This window comes from Lonchura striata, chromosome 2 (genome assembly GCF_050655825.1).
Source record: "Lonchura striata isolate lonStrDom1 chromosome 2, ASM5065582v1, whole genome shotgun sequence".
In the NCBI taxonomy this organism is placed as follows: domain Eukaryota; kingdom Metazoa; phylum Chordata; class Aves; order Passeriformes; family Estrildidae; genus Lonchura; species Lonchura striata.
Genome location: NC_140704.1, coordinates 144967840 through 144982904, shown reverse-complemented (window position 1 = coordinate 144982904; position 15065 = coordinate 144967840). Strand labels below are relative to the sequence as shown.

The following is a 15065-nucleotide window of genomic DNA, read 5'->3' as shown; positions in this document are numbered from 1 at the left end:
ACATGAAAATAAATATCTCTTGCAATTCTGTGCTCAGTTTTACAGACTGCCACTATTAACTTGTGGAAGAAGGATATCTTTCTACTCCAGTACCATTAAATAATTGTCATTCTGGAATGATGATTACCCAAGATTTATTGAGCATTTTCAGTGTCCTTAATGCCATGTAACCATATCCTTGGCATAAAAAGCATATCATGTGAGGCTCTGCACTTTGGATGTAGTCACAGATGTAGTGTAGAGGGTGACTGTTAAAAACATTTAAGGAGGATATTTGTGAAGCAGTAAGGTGACACACAGTTTCAAAAACAGAGCTTATAGAGCAGCACTGGGTAGCAACTATGGATGAACACTTTTGTCTTTTGCCTAAAGAAAAAATGTGAAGCTAAGGCTTCTGCTTGGGGATATTAGTCTTTAATGCTTTTTCTCTCTCTGTTACAGCTTACACAATCAGTCATGTCTCTGTTAATGCATAGAGGCATGAAAACATATTTTAGTTAATTGCCACATGCTGGCAATCACTTTTATTGGTTTGGGATTGGTCTTCAGTTGGAAAATGACATTTCGTAACCTAGGAGAAAGGATAGTTGTCTTTCATCTGTCAGAATACCTTAAAAAGACATTGTTTTGCCTGTTTTCAGACATGGAAGAAAGGTCTGGAACATGATTGTGCTTGCATGTATAATGCAATAGAAAAATACTCTAAACCTGCCTTTTCTGGGACACTTTGCAGCCTCTGACGTGAAAGACATGACAGAGCCAGTAGTGGAGATGTGGTACTGGGCTCAAGTTAGTGATATGAAGGACTTGAGCTCATAGAACAGTCAAGAGACATTGTCGTAGCTTAGGCAAAACAGTCCAAGGGCAAGACTGACCTCAGCACTGTGGCTAAGAAAAAGGCTTCTGAAGCAAGGGAAACAGTCAGGAAGTTACCTGTTTTACACCGTTCTGTTGTTTAGGTCTGTCACTGTATTAACATGAACTGAAACAAATTTCAGCCTGTAATAAGTGGATTGGATTTTGCCTTTCTTATCATAGCTTCAGTTATCTCTTCTTTTAATTGGTCTGCTGGTTTCAGGGGATGAGCAGTGGCACACTAAACCCCAAAGGGCTGAATTATCTTAAACTGTAATGCATAGCAAAATAGAAAATATTATTTAAATTAAACTAATTCCACTGTCTCTTCTTTACTACAGGTGGTGGATGTGGACTTTTAAACTGTGTCTCAACATCTCATCCTCAACTATTTTTAGTCTGATTGCACTACGAAAGAAAAGCTGCTAATGGGATAAATGTTGAGACTTTACAAGAACTGACTTGAAGTACCGAAAGCCATTATTATTATTATTTTATTATTACTATTATTAATCAAGAAGAGCTTGAAGCTAAGTCTATATCTGATCAGTTGTTATCATTTCACAGTAACAGTCATGGCAAGTAAACGAAAATCAACAACACCCTGCATGGTCTTAGCCAATGAGCAGGATCCAGATCTAGAAATGGTGTCAGACTTGGAGGAAGGACCACCTGTGCTCACACCAGCAGATAACCCTACAGCAGAGGGTGTAACAAGTGATGAAGATGTTCATGAGTGTGTGGATTCAGACAATAAGAAAAGCACAAATAAAGTAGAAGGTGGTTATGAGTGTAAATACTGCACTTTTCAGACTCCAGATCTCAATATGTTTACTTTTCATGTGGATTCAGAACACCCCAATGTAGTATTAAATTCATCCTACGTTTGTTTAGAATGTAATTTCCTTACCAAAAGATATGATGCCCTCTCAGAACATAATTTGAAGCACCATCCTGGAGAGGAGAATTTTAAATTGACTATGGTGAAACGTAATAACCAGACAATCTTTGAACAGACAGTAAATGATCTCACTTTTGATGGGAGTTTTGTTAGAGAAGAAAATGCTGGACAGGCTGACTCTTCTGAGGTCCCCTCATCAGGGATCTCTATTAGCAAAACTCCTATCATGAAAATGATGAAAAGCAAACCCGAGGCTAAACGTATTGCTGTTTTCCACAATACAGTTGATGACATTCCTGGTGAAGAAAAGGGAACTGAAAATGAGCCAGACCCTGAAGTAGTAGAAAACCCCCCACCGGCAGTTTCTGAATCAAAACCAAGCCATTCAGTTGTGTGCAGTGCAGCAGATGTGGCCGGGGCAGTAGTGACCCCGGCACCAGTGCTTCAGCCTGGGGTGGCACAGGTTATAACAGCTGTTACAGCTCCCCAGAACTCAAACCTGATTCCAAAAGTACTAATACCTGTAAATAGCATTCCAGCCTATAACACTGCTTTGGATAACAATCCTCTTTTGCTTAACACCTACAACAAATTCCCATACCCAACCATGTCGGAAATCACTGTTCTCTCCTCTCAAGCTAAGTACACGGAAGAACAGATTAAAATATGGTTTTCTGCCCAGCGTCTGAAACACGGAGTGAGCTGGACGCCAGAGGAGGTGGAGGAAGCAAGGAGGAAACAATTTAATGGCACAGTGCATACTGTGCCACAGACAATTACCGTTATTCCGGCACACATTTCGGCCTCTAGCAATGGTTTACCTTCAATTTTACAGACATGCCAAATAGTTGGTCAGCCAGGACTTGTTCTCACTCAAGTTGCAGGTACAAATACATTACCAGTAACAGCCCCAATAGCTTTGACTGTAGCAGGAGTCCCAAACCAAACACAGTTACAGAAGAGTCAGATTCATAGTGCTCAGCCTACTGCAGAAACCAAACAAGTAGCTGCCATTCCAGCCCCTCAGCCTATCAAAAATGAATCCACACTGATGAATCCTGACTCCTTTGGCATCCGAGCAAAAAAAACTAAGGAACAACTGGCAGAATTGAAAGTCAGCTACCTTAAAAACCAGTTTCCTCAAGACTCAGAAATTGTTAGACTTATGAAAATAACAGGCCTCACTAAAGGAGAGATCAAAAAGTGGTTCAGTGATACACGCTACAATCAGAGAAACTCAAAGAATAATCATGGGATTCATCTCAACAGTGATTCATGTGCCACCATTGTTATTGATTCAAGTGATGAAATGAATGAATCTCCAACAGGAGTCACTCCACAGAGCAAGCCATCTTGGGGTACTTTTCCCGATTTCACCCCACAGAAATTCAAAGAGAAGACTTCTGAACAGCTGCAAGTCCTCCAAGCAAGTTTTCTTAATAACCCTGTCCTTACTGAGGAAGAGATGAATAGATTAAGAGCCCAAACAAAACTGACCAGGAGAGAGATTGATGCCTGGTTTATAGAAAAAAGGAAATCAAATGTCTTGAAGGAAGAGGGAGCTGACATGAATGAAAGCAATGCTGGCAGCTCCAAAGAGGAGTCTGGAGAAACATCTGTGGGAGATGGAGCAGCAGGAACAAAATCAGGGTGTTCTACTTCAAGCAAAATAGGCAAAAAATCACCAGAGCAGTTGCACATGCTCAAAAGTTCCTTTGTCCGTACTCAGTGGCCATCTCCACAAGAATACAACAAGCTGGCAGAAGAAACTGGGCTTCCAAGATCAGAAATTGTGAGCTGGTTTGGAGATACTCGCTATGCCTGGAAAAATGGTGGATTGAAATGGTATTACTATTACCAGAGTGCCAGTGCAAACAGTCTGAACGGCCAAGGCTTTTCAAGGAAGAGAGGGAGAGGAAGACCAAAAGGGAGGGGGAGAGGGAGACCTCGGGGGAGGCCTCGGGGAAGCAAGAGGTTAAATTGCTGGGACAGAGGTGTATCTGTCATAAAATTTAAAACTGGAACAGCAATCCTGAAGGACTATTATATGAAGCACAAATTCCTTAATGAGCAAGACCTTGATGAACTGGTAGCCAAATCTCACATGGGATATGAGCAGGTCAGAGAATGGTTTGCAGAAAGGCAAAGAAGATTAGAACTTGGAATAGAGCTGTTTGATGAGAATGAGGAGGAAGATGAAATGCTGGATGATCAGGAGGATGAGGAAGAAACAGATGATAGTGATACTTGGGAACCCCCTAGGCATGTTAAACGTAAACTTTCAAAAACAGACTGATGTACAATTTGGAATTTGGGGGCCAAAAACCTATTAATTAGGTTTGATGTTATTATGAAGAGCCAAATGATTTTTTCATGGCCTTCAGTTTAGCAAGCAGCTGCTTAGCATCTTCCTTCCACCTAAGAGTACCTGGGCAAGATGCTACCTGTGCAGGCAAGAACTGTTTGCTTTGTTACTACAAGAGATGAACATCCTCAGGCCTGGCCTGGGACAGGGGGTTACAAATCAGATCAAGTTCAGCTCTTCCACACTACCAATGGGAAGGTTCATGTTCATCATACACGTGACTGCTTCTCAGTATTTAATTGCCTTATGTTGTTTAATTCCAAAAAAACACAGACACTTTTTTGTTGTTGTTGTTGCTGTAAGAGAACATTGCCTGCTTGCGAAGGAGGAAAACACAAAAACATTAGATGTCTTTTTGTAAACATCACTTCATCTGAAAGGTTTCAAGGCCTGGCTCTCTTTCTTAAGGAAAGTGTTGAAAACAAAAGAGAAGGGGAAAAGTGTGGCAAAAGGAACCAATGAACCTAGGGGTGAGGATTGATTGGTTTTAGAAAATAAGGTGATATCTGCACCTTTTGCATATCTTTGGAGTGTTTTGGGTTTACAGAACTTGGACTGAAGTGTTCCTTGTTGAAAATTATGAGCTAACTGAATTAGTCTGATGCTAGAAGATGCTTTTTGTTACAGTCAGTGTAATCAGTGTATCCCACATCAATCTAATTTAAATGTCTGACAGACTTGATACAGTTAATAGTAACACTCACTTCTACCTTGTGCATTCTTTCCTTTGTTGGAAATGGTAAAAGGAGTATCTGTATTTCAAAAAAAGTAATTTTTTTGAATCTGACACTGAGTTTTAAGGTTAACAAAAGACAAAAACTGCCTGGGAGTTGTTCAGAGTTGTCTAGGGGTTTGTAAGAATACACAGATACAGAGATGAAAAACATCTTTTGGTGCTAGTAAGAAAGGTTTTCAAGTAAGTTGTGGCAATGACATGGTGTTTAATTCACAGAAAAATGAAGTTATATGGCTTTTAGATGCTTAGCAATTACAAACACGTTAGTGTTGAATTGTTCTTCAGTGATAGCCCAGTAGAGTGATTTGTGTGCAGGTTTAACTGTAAAACATCCTAATTGAACTCACCACTATGCTGATTGCTCCTAGGACTGCTGGGTGAACACACTTATTTCTGGAGGTGGGTTGATCTACCTGAACTGAACTCCAGAAGTAGTTCAATCTGATTTAAAACATTCCCATCTTAAATAAGTGTATATAAAATAATTTTTCTAAAAAGCTATTTCGTCTCAATACTGTGAAGTTATAGTGTAGTTTGAATTAGCAACTTAAAACAATAGACCAAATTCACACAAACTTAGTTTAGGCAGATGTTTTGCATTCTAGAGAACTGTTACTCTGAGGAAGAGTAGTTTATATTTTTGCTCCTGGCAGCCTGCATTTTTAGGAATAAGTTACTTTATATTTAGATGTCAAAAGATGGTGATGAATTGGTGCTGCTGTCACCAGCATTGTCTGCCTTTACATTGGCACTAATGGATACTAGCAATCTCTTTTTGTATCTTTTTGCTTTTTGATCCGACAGCATCTTCTCTATAGGCTTCTGCATCTGATGACTGATGAGGACAGATTAGTGCTGAGAAAGTGGGACCCAGTGTCTCCCCAACTCCAAGAACCTATGCTAGAATTTTAGAATTAGTCTTTCTTCTGGACTGTGATAACTCAAAAAAACCAAAAAAGCCCTTTTAGTCTTGGTTTTTCTGAAGCAGAGGAGTCCATGTTGGATCTAGTTTTCATATCTGTCTGAGGGTGAAGCCCAAGCTACAGTAAGAAAGGGAGTAATGTCTGACAAAAAACATAGTTACCCTCCCAGACCTTCCTCTCTGGACTCTTGTAGCTGCCCTTCTGCTCACAGATTGAATAAGCTCCCTGAGCTCCAGGAGGATGTTTCACAGGAATACCAGGTTACCTCTTCTGACTGTTTTAAGATTATTGGGGAGAAAAAGGCAATAGCTTATGGTATATGTCATGAATTTGATGATGAAACTATTCCCTCGCTTCCAAGGCTCAAGTTCATGAGACACAAAGTGGCCAGCACTGCTAGAGAGGAATAGCCAAGAATCCCTCATTTTAACTTTGGAGTGGGGCAGAAGCAACCCCATGTTGTCACCATATTTCATGGGATTTTTTTATGACTCTGCATATCAGGTGGTACAAGAGTGATCAAGATCTGGCCTTTTCAGCATGGGGCTGGGAGGGATTCTCATTTGTGTGTCAGTAGTGTGGATGATAGTAAGTGTGCTGTTGTAGATCCTAGCAGATAAAAGAAAGACTCACACTAGCTTCCAAGCTCTGTTGGGAATACAGGGTCAAAAATCTGTGCTTGCTGAGTAGGAAAGAACAAAGCTAGAAGGAAAATGTGCTATTTTTAAGTTTCCAAAAATATTAAACCAAATCCTTGGGAATATGCCTCTAGCAAGCAAAATCTGGAGTTGCCTTAATCCTTGAAGTTGACCCAGAATTAATTTTCTTAAAATAAAATAAAATAAAAAAACCCAAAAAACCAAAAAACCCCAAAACAACCAAGCAGCTTGTCCAAATAAGTATCTCCATTTTTGTTACCAGAGCCTTAGTTAGGTTAGCTAAGAATTCTGTCCTTAAAAAATGGGGGAAAATACAAAGATCCAAGTTAATTATGTGACTGAACTGGGATATTTTCCACTTTGGCAGTGTTCTATTAAATAATACTCAGCTACAAAGGTAGGCCTTAGCACATCTGGTCTGAAAAACACAGGAAGAGGAAATACATTGTTTATCAGTCTAAATATAGTTGGATTGGAGGTCTTCTTTCAGTAGAATGGTCAGAGACAGTGGCTGACGCATACTGGGCCAGATTTTCAGTTACTGTAAATACTAAAGTTCCATATATTCCACTGGTTATACCAGTATTTACAGCTCATTGAGAAAATTATCTCTTTGCAGAACATAAAATTGAAATTAAATAATGTGCTGTGAATCAGCTAATGAGAGATGCAGAATCTACACATAGCATGTTGAGCTACATGCACATTTTAAGCCTTTCAGTTGTGCTAAGGATGAGGAAATTCTGGGTGGGTTCAACCTGAAGACAAAAGTTGTATGCATTCGTTATTGCCCATAGTCTGACAGTTATTTCTGTTTGAAGAATCCATTAATTACCAGTGTGCAGCATGTGTATGTATATTTGCACTGGGAGAGAGGCAAACTCCTTCCAGGGGCCTCCCATGTCAGGAGTGACCAAGGAAGCACTGGAAGATGCTGTGGTCAGTTGTACCTCTGATTTGTGGTCATGGCTGGTGGGAACTCAGAGCTGCTGGTAACAGTGGTTTAGCCCAGATTCATCTCAGCCACCCTTAGGCTGCTGTGGGCACTGTACAGTCACTGAGAGAAACAGAGGTGGCCTGGGGGGTGGGAAGGATATGGCACCTTCTCGTTCTACCCATCCCTGGAAACTCCCTGAACTTAAGCACATCAGCAAGTGTTTTAATGTATTATGATTCTGAGCACCTCTGTGCTCATCAGCAGTGCACCCCTGCAAGTCTGGCTCCCTTTTATAGCTTATGCACGTTTCCAAGGTGTTTTGGAAGCCATTTGGACTGAGTTATGCTGGCAGTTGGAAAGGAAGGGGAAAGAAAATGTATCTCCCCAGGAGTGAGTGTCCATGTGACTTTCTTGATTTTCTTGCATGGTAGGGAATGTATCTATATGAACCTGTGGTATGCTTTCTGTATTTCTGTGGAGCTTCAACTCTTAGATTTGAGCTCATTATGAGCCAGGCTTCAGTGATTGTCACTGACAGTGTGACAAAGAAACTTGCTTAGATCTTACCTCTGGGTAGCTGGTTTCTCAGTCTTCTTTGGCACCGCTACATCAGAATTCAGTTGTGAACATCTGAACACCTTTAGAGCTAAGCTAGTGCATTTCTCTTCATTTACTGTTTCTGCCAGGACTACCTGCTCTCATGATGCCAGTTGTGCTGCCTCTGGAATTCAACTAGAGAGAGAATACAGATAATACTGTGCCAGAATGGAGAGGGAAAAGGGCTAAAAGACGGAATGCAGTGGGGACCAGGGACAACATCCACCATCACTGTGTCGTCCTGCTTCATGGCATGTTTCACCCTCACTTCCGAGTGCAGTGAAAGAGCACGGTTCCATCTTAAACACTGCTGTCTTCCCAGTATCACCTCTCAGTGACCCCAAAGTTAGTGTTGGAAAAAAGAAAGGCTTATATTCCCCTGGAGGTTTGAAGGAACTAACAGTGCTGGCTTGTAAGAAGTGAACAGAAGGGAAAACGCAAAAGCTTGAAGGCTCTGACTTCTTGCTCTGCAGAATTTACTTTTCTAGAAGTTGATAAGCAAAACAAGTTTAACTCCTTCTGTTCTGACAGAAGGAGTAAATTATTACAATCACTCCTTTTTAGCACATAGAAATCTCTTATTTGTCTGAAAACAAAGAAGAGGAAAGATACCTAGTACCTGATTATTAGAATTTAGTGTATTATCTCTAATACACTGTAGTAAGTGAGGCCATGCCTTTTTTAACCTTGTCTGGTACCATGTTGAAAACTGCTTTTTCATTACATTATGAGCTGTAATTCATAATTCAAAGTTACTGACTGCAACTTTGATTATTGGGAAACTCACGCAGTGTCCATACATGACATGAAATAATTTTATAATGGATTATTTGAACAAAAGCAGATTTTCTCTCCAAGAAATGCTTGAGGCAGGCAAATGTACTCCCTTCCCCTCTACAGAGCAAAGAAAGGGTTTCTGGATCCCATACAAAGTGCTTCATGGCTGTACATGGTCCCCGTAGGCCAGAAAGCCCAAAGATGCAGACATTCTCCTCTGTTTTCCTCTGAAGTGAGAGCACAGCAGTAATTCTGACAGTTGATCTCTTGCTGCTGAGTAACCAGGCTGTGGTTTAAGGTGGGGAGTGTTTTCCCTTTTGCACTTAATGGAGTACTGTGTATTCAGGCTGGATGGTAGTGTTTGCTTCTGTAAATATGGCAGTGCCGATTTGCATCCTCCACCTGAGTCCAATACCTGTCTATATTCATATCTCCCAAGGAGAGAAGATAATCTTTAAGCTTCTGTAGTGTTAAATATCCCTGCCCTAACATGAAGGCACAAAAGCAAGAGTGGAATTAAATATAGCTATTTAATTTATTTTTTGCTTTGGAAACAATTTTGCTTGCATTAAGTAGTAATAGAGAGATAGTGTCAATGACCAGAGAAGAGTAGAACTTTAAGAATTATTTATAGTACCTGGGATGATGGTGTAAATTAAAGATGGAAAGGGCTAGTAGAGTATTCAGTTCCCTACACTAAACAGTGCTGGGTTAAGTCTGTATTCTCCATCCAGTTTGTGATATCTTAAGATCAGTAGATTTACCAAGAAGCATGACACAAACTTATCAGGTCAAGTTACTTGAGGTTTGCTGATGTATTAAAATTCTTTAGGAAAATATTTTGAAATAAGAATTTCAACAGAAAGTGAAAAATCCCCTTAATGGCTACTAACACACGATAACTCAAATTTCTGCATTTTTTCCCCACTTCTAAGAAGGGATCTTTTGAAGCATAGGTGGGTTATAGCCAGTATTTCCAGGTTTAATGGTTGGAGTTCTTGGGGATTTTTCTCCTTCTGTGGTGAAGAGCATCTGCACCTTTTCAGTGAACAGTTGTTGCAAAACCAACTCACACAACATTATAAAATGTAGAGGGATAACTGAGCATTCGGTAGCACTTTTCATGAATTAAGGTGGGATTTGTCTGATGCATGTTGATGTCTGCACTGGAACAAGGCACTGTAGGTAGTCAGGACAGCAAGGAGTGCAGACTGCTCATCCTGCATGCCTGGAGTCGCTGAGGAACTGCACCCCAGCTCCACTGACTTACCCTGACTTGCGAGCAGCCGCTGACACTGCAGACATCTGGCATTGCAGAGAGATCTTTGTGTTGTGCTTAGCAGTGGTACTGACCTCTGCTTCCAACCTGATGCTTGTTGGGAACTGAGGCCTTTTTTTTTTTTCTTTTATTTAGAGCAGGTAGTACTATAGTGATGGATAAAGTAACTGATCCTTGGTCATAATACTGTGGCAGAAAAATGCTTTGGGTTTTCTCAGGTGCCGCTGTGCTAATGTGAAGCCCCCTGGCTTCCCCTGCCCGGCAGAGTCACCTTCAGCTGCGGGGTCACTGCCCTGGATCTCCCTGGATCCCGAGGAGGGTCAGGGGTGCTGAGGCAGAAAGTCACACTGCCTGCCTTGTCTGGGGGAGAGGCGGCGTCCGAGGAGGTGTAAGGGAGTCGACTCAAGGCTGGGAAAAGAGTTTCGGTTTTAATCCGGACTCCGAGGAGCTCACAGCTACAGAAAATCCAGCAGCCAAAAGTGGCTGTGAGGCTTTTCCAAGATCTTAAATACCGGGGCGGTAACAAGGGGAAGGGAACGCCTATTGACCAATGGAGGAATTTGGGGGAGAGAAAGGTGAAAGGACAGACAGATACAAAAACCAATGGGGAAACTTAAGGGAGGGACCCTGGGCCCTCATCCAATCCCTCGAGGCCCAGGGTAGAAGATTCAGGAAGAAGGGAGGGAGGATGAAGTGTCTGAGCATTGTCAGGGAGATTGGCACTGAGGGAACCGCGGGAAAACTCGGCATGGAAACATTGGGAGAAAATGGGGGTGGAGGGGCAAACCATTACAGAACTGTTACCAAAATATAAAAACACAATACAACACTCAAGTATTTTAGAGATAAGGTTACTGTGTGAACATTGGACTCTGCATAACCTAGAATGTGTTAGGACACATAATATTTGTGTCCCGGTTGATGAAAGTGTTTCCTTCCGCTTATTCAGTACTAGATACCTATCATGAAAGTGTCCCCAAAGAGTCTGCTAGAATGACAGAAGAGTCAAGTCCTCATCTGTGTATGAAATGATCAACTACAAGAGCTCTGCTGTGATATCAGAATGTTCCCCCATCTTCCAGTTTCAGCTTACAAAAGTATTTCCAGCCCTGCATAGTTGGCTATCTGCATGTATGCTTAGAGTCTGTACAGAAATGCACTAAAACGAGTTGCCCTACCTGGGAAGGCTTTATATTGTATAGAAAATGTGGCACTAGGTACTGCTCTTCATGTGCACAGGAGAGTTAACAGGTGTCAGTCTCGTTTACAGAAATGATGGCGCTTTGCAATTTTCTATAATATATTGCAATATATTTAAATGTCCTGTTTGACATGTGAAATGAAAATAAGTTAATGCATTGTTTGTATTTGAAGTATGAGGAAGATGATTCACTAACGACCAGCAAGGTTTTTAGAAAGGTGTCCAGTATGTAGCTGTCTGTGTGATCTGTCTGGTGTACGTGATATTAAAGGAAGCAACAATACTGTCACTGTTTAGAATGAAGAGTTTCTTTTGAATGATGCAATACCTTACAATGTGTTTCCTTTGTAGCTGCCCAGCGTGGTGAAGGGGAAGCAATTCTTGAAAAATTTCAAGATAACTGGTTAACTGTGAATGGGCCTAATCTTTCGTGAAACCAAGAAAATTTTTGGACACACACAGGACTTGAATACTGAAAAGGATTGGAACTTAGTGTTGTGCCAAAGCTAAACGACTGCAGTTGGCAGTTCTGCACTGTAAATAGAAGACTGATTAGAAGACAGCTTGTAAAAAAAAAAAATCAAATTTTAATACAGTACGTTTTTATTCTGATACATGATGGAAACATTCAGTTTTAAACCTTTTTTGAAGAGGCTTCAGTGACCACTAGATTTTGTCCTCTTATATTTTGTTTGGCCTAATACTATATGTTTTAGTAAGATGGGCTGTATTGCCTGTGTTCTTTGATATGTGATTAAGCTTATAGCTTTGAGTGACCAAACATTTTACAGAGTAAAAGTTCTTAGAAACAGTATAATGTAACTGATATATCTGTGTCTTATTTATCAGGCTCTGCACAAACTTGGAAAGTTGTGCTGGACTTGTACAACTCATGTATGGGAACGCAGCATACTTCTGGATATTACAAACCTAAGCCTTTGTGGCTGTATGGATCTTGTCTTTGGATTTATTTTTGTTATTTTTTTGAGGCAAAGAAACGAATGGATGCTGCTGTAAAATATTTGTAATATTGCCATTATTTCTTTCTGTAGCAATTATTGCTTCTGCTTCAACAGATAAAGAAAATAAATCAGAGATAGAAAAATCCTAAAGACGCTGGTAGAAGAAAGGATCATGTGAGAACTTCTGAAAATAAACTTTGTACCAAAAATTTGAAAACAGAAATAATGGAATAAATGTCTCCTTACTGAGTGTGTGTGGTTTTAAGAGGTGGTGTGGAAACCAAGAATCATGTCTGTATGAAAATGTCACAAATCAGACCTTCTCAAATATCATTTTCCCTGTTACACAAAAACGGAGTTTCACCAATTCCTGCGATGCACTGAATTTGGAGAACTGCCTTGGCGGAACAGCCGGCGTGAGGTCAGCTCCACGCGTGAGTCAGTGCAGCTGCTCGTTGCTCGTTCTGCCGTGTCAGCCGCCCTGGCACGTTCACGTGGTTTTTCTCATTAGGGCAGATGCTTTTTTAAATGGAATTTAAAATATTCAGGGTGGGAAGAGTAGGGGTGGGTAGGAACCACCTCCTTACTGAAGGCTGTCAGTTGGACAGGCTGCTGTAGCCGGTGTCTTTTCCTGAGATGAGAGGGGTCTGAGGAAAGAGCTGCAGTTGAGCTCTGTCCTCCTCCCGGGAGCTCCTCCCCGCCGGAGGCAGCGCCGCTGCCTGGCTTTGCTGTGATTCATCGCGCCCGTCTGTTCCAGCGGCTGAGCTGCAACTGGAGCAACTCGAGTCTGAGATTCTCTTGCAGGACCTGGCATTGTGCTTGCACATGTATCCCCAGCAAAGAAAAAGATGTTTAAAGCGAGAGAGTCCTGTGCTGTAGTTAATGTCGGTCTGAAAAATTACATCCCTGGCTGAAGTAGTGACCTAAGCACAGGACCAGAGATGAGCACGACTTGGCACCACAGCTTGGTGTTTGGCCAAATAGTTTTACTTGTTTGGGTAAAAATTAGCTTTTTCAAGAATCCATTAGCTAATGCGGGAGTTAGAAGAAGCACCAGAATATGTATGCAGTCACCTTTTCCTAGAGGTATCTTTTGTTTACAGTGTTACCAGCAATTCCAAAATGCTGCAATTCAGTAGACACTTTCACAAGAGATCAGCTGGCCTTGTGAATTGTTTCCCCTTTCCAAGCCCCTTCTTCCCAGCATGTTTCAGCTTACATTTGTTTCCACAACAATACTATCAACTAATATTTTTGCAAATTTAAAATACCAAGCTACTTTGTGTACTGCCTTTTTTCCTTTGTATGCCAGAAAGTCCCCTCCATAAATTGTTCCCTATGGGCTTGGTATTGCTTTGAAATACTGCTGGTGGAGGTCCCTAGTCTCAGATAGATGGTGGTTTCTAACATTTTTTGGTGGTTAAATGACTTGTTGCACTTCAAATACTGTAAAATGAAATACCTGAATATATGTTTCTACTGCTATTATTGGAACTGCTAGCATTGTGACTAATTTCTCTCCCATGTGTGTTTCTTCACAGGTTCAGTGCTGAGCTGATCTTCATTATCTTAAAATATTTGGTAGAAGAAAGAAAATATGGAAAAAGGGAACGAAAGTGTGTGTCACATGTAGTTGATTTGTGTCTTTGGGTGAAAATAAGGTCAGTGTTGGCAGTAATTCTCCTCTTAGTGATCTTCAGTTTTCCTAAATGAGAGCCAAAGAGGAAAAACCATAACTTCAGCAAAGCCTGTCTAAAGGGAATAACAAGGAAGACAGCCCACAAAATAGCCTGTAATAATGACGTGTTCTGAACCAGAGATGGTACAAATAGTATTGCAATTGTAACTGCTCTCAGTTCTGGAGTTTCCAGCAGCTGGCCAGAGCCTCCAGATGAAGTTCAGCTGCAAGAATTTCTGGGCAATTTCTGGGCACCCACAACATGCAGAACTGGAGCCCCACAGACACCCTGTTAAGGAAGGGGTTCATAATTTTTCCTAGAGATACCACAGTGTTAAAAACTGCATCACTGATGCAAGTTTTACAGTTTTCTTTGCTCTAAATGCATGTCACGTGCAATTATTGGGGGAAGAGAGCAATTGTGGGCAAAGTCCATCCTGGATTTCTGCATTTTGTTTGCATGTGTTCATTGAGCACTGCTTTCCCTCTGCTGTGACTCACTTCCTTCAGGCACTGCTAGTTGTATAAGGCAGTAAGAAGACAGAAGCTGAATTTAATAGCAGTTTCCACTAGTCCTCTCCAGCAGTGCAAAAGTTGTATGGGAAACGAGGCACTGCAGAATCAACAGTTTGGTTGTTTCCCATGTGGAGGCAGCCTCCATATGGAAAAACAGAGCAAGGCCTGAAAAAACCTGTGAGTTGCGGGGGTCATTGAAGGGCAGGTCTGAAGCCCTGAGTGTATTTCTTAAGTGTAGCTTATTTTTTTCCTAATTCTTTTGATTTGTTTCTCTTTGTTCTTGCTAGAGAGAGATGTTGTAGTAAGTCAGCTCAGTTTATTCAGTGTTACAAAAAAGGTCTTAAATGGAGTCCTAGAGGAGTTGCCACCAGTGTTGCTTGGTCTTGCCCAGTCCTGAGAACTGCAGTAGGAAAGTTTTAACCCAGAGAGGTAACAAATCCACTGTGGTCTCTGTGGCCTGGTTTCATCATAAGTAGCACTTAAGCAACAAGCATAGCAGTAGTCAGGGCAAGTTAATGAGTTTTCAGAAACACGGATAAAACTGAAAAAACGGTGTAGAAGGAGGCATACAAACCTCACCATGCCCAACCCTGGGACTCTGTTGGCTGTTTTTCCAACTAGAGCAGTAGATTGGCAATGCCACCCTTTGCCATGACTTTTGTATTCACAGACCATCAAG

The 15065-nt window shown here is 41.2% G+C and overlaps 2 protein-coding genes across 5 annotated transcripts in view; both read left to right on the top strand.

Moving 5' to 3' along the window:
• Positions 1-12442, top strand: part of ATAD2 (ATPase family AAA domain containing 2) — a 59061-nt gene extending 46619 nt beyond the window's left edge. For both annotated transcript variants that reach the window (XM_021546575.4, XM_085572493.1), the window contains one exon: positions 11582-12442. The gene's annotated coding sequence lies outside the window, so the exon portion shown is untranslated. The remainder of the gene's footprint in view (positions 1-11581) is intronic.
• Positions 1431-12442, top strand: ZHX1 (zinc fingers and homeoboxes 1). Of its 3 annotated transcripts, none has more exons than XR_014953040.1 (2): positions 1431-4591; positions 11582-12442. XR_014953040.1 is itself a non-coding variant. In XM_021546499.4 (2 exons), exons 1-2 carry the CDS (start codon positions 1431-1433, stop codon positions 11595-11597), a joined length of 2187 nt encoding a protein of 728 aa, XP_021402174.1. In that variant the 3' UTR covers positions 11598-12442. The 3 variants fall into 3 exon arrangements, 2 of the variants coding, with proteins under 2 accessions (XP_021402174.1, XP_085428626.1); XM_021546499.4 differs by having other exon boundaries at positions 1431-3601; XM_085572500.1 differs by having other exon boundaries at positions 1431-12442.
• Positions 12443-15065: the final 2623 nt, after the last annotated feature.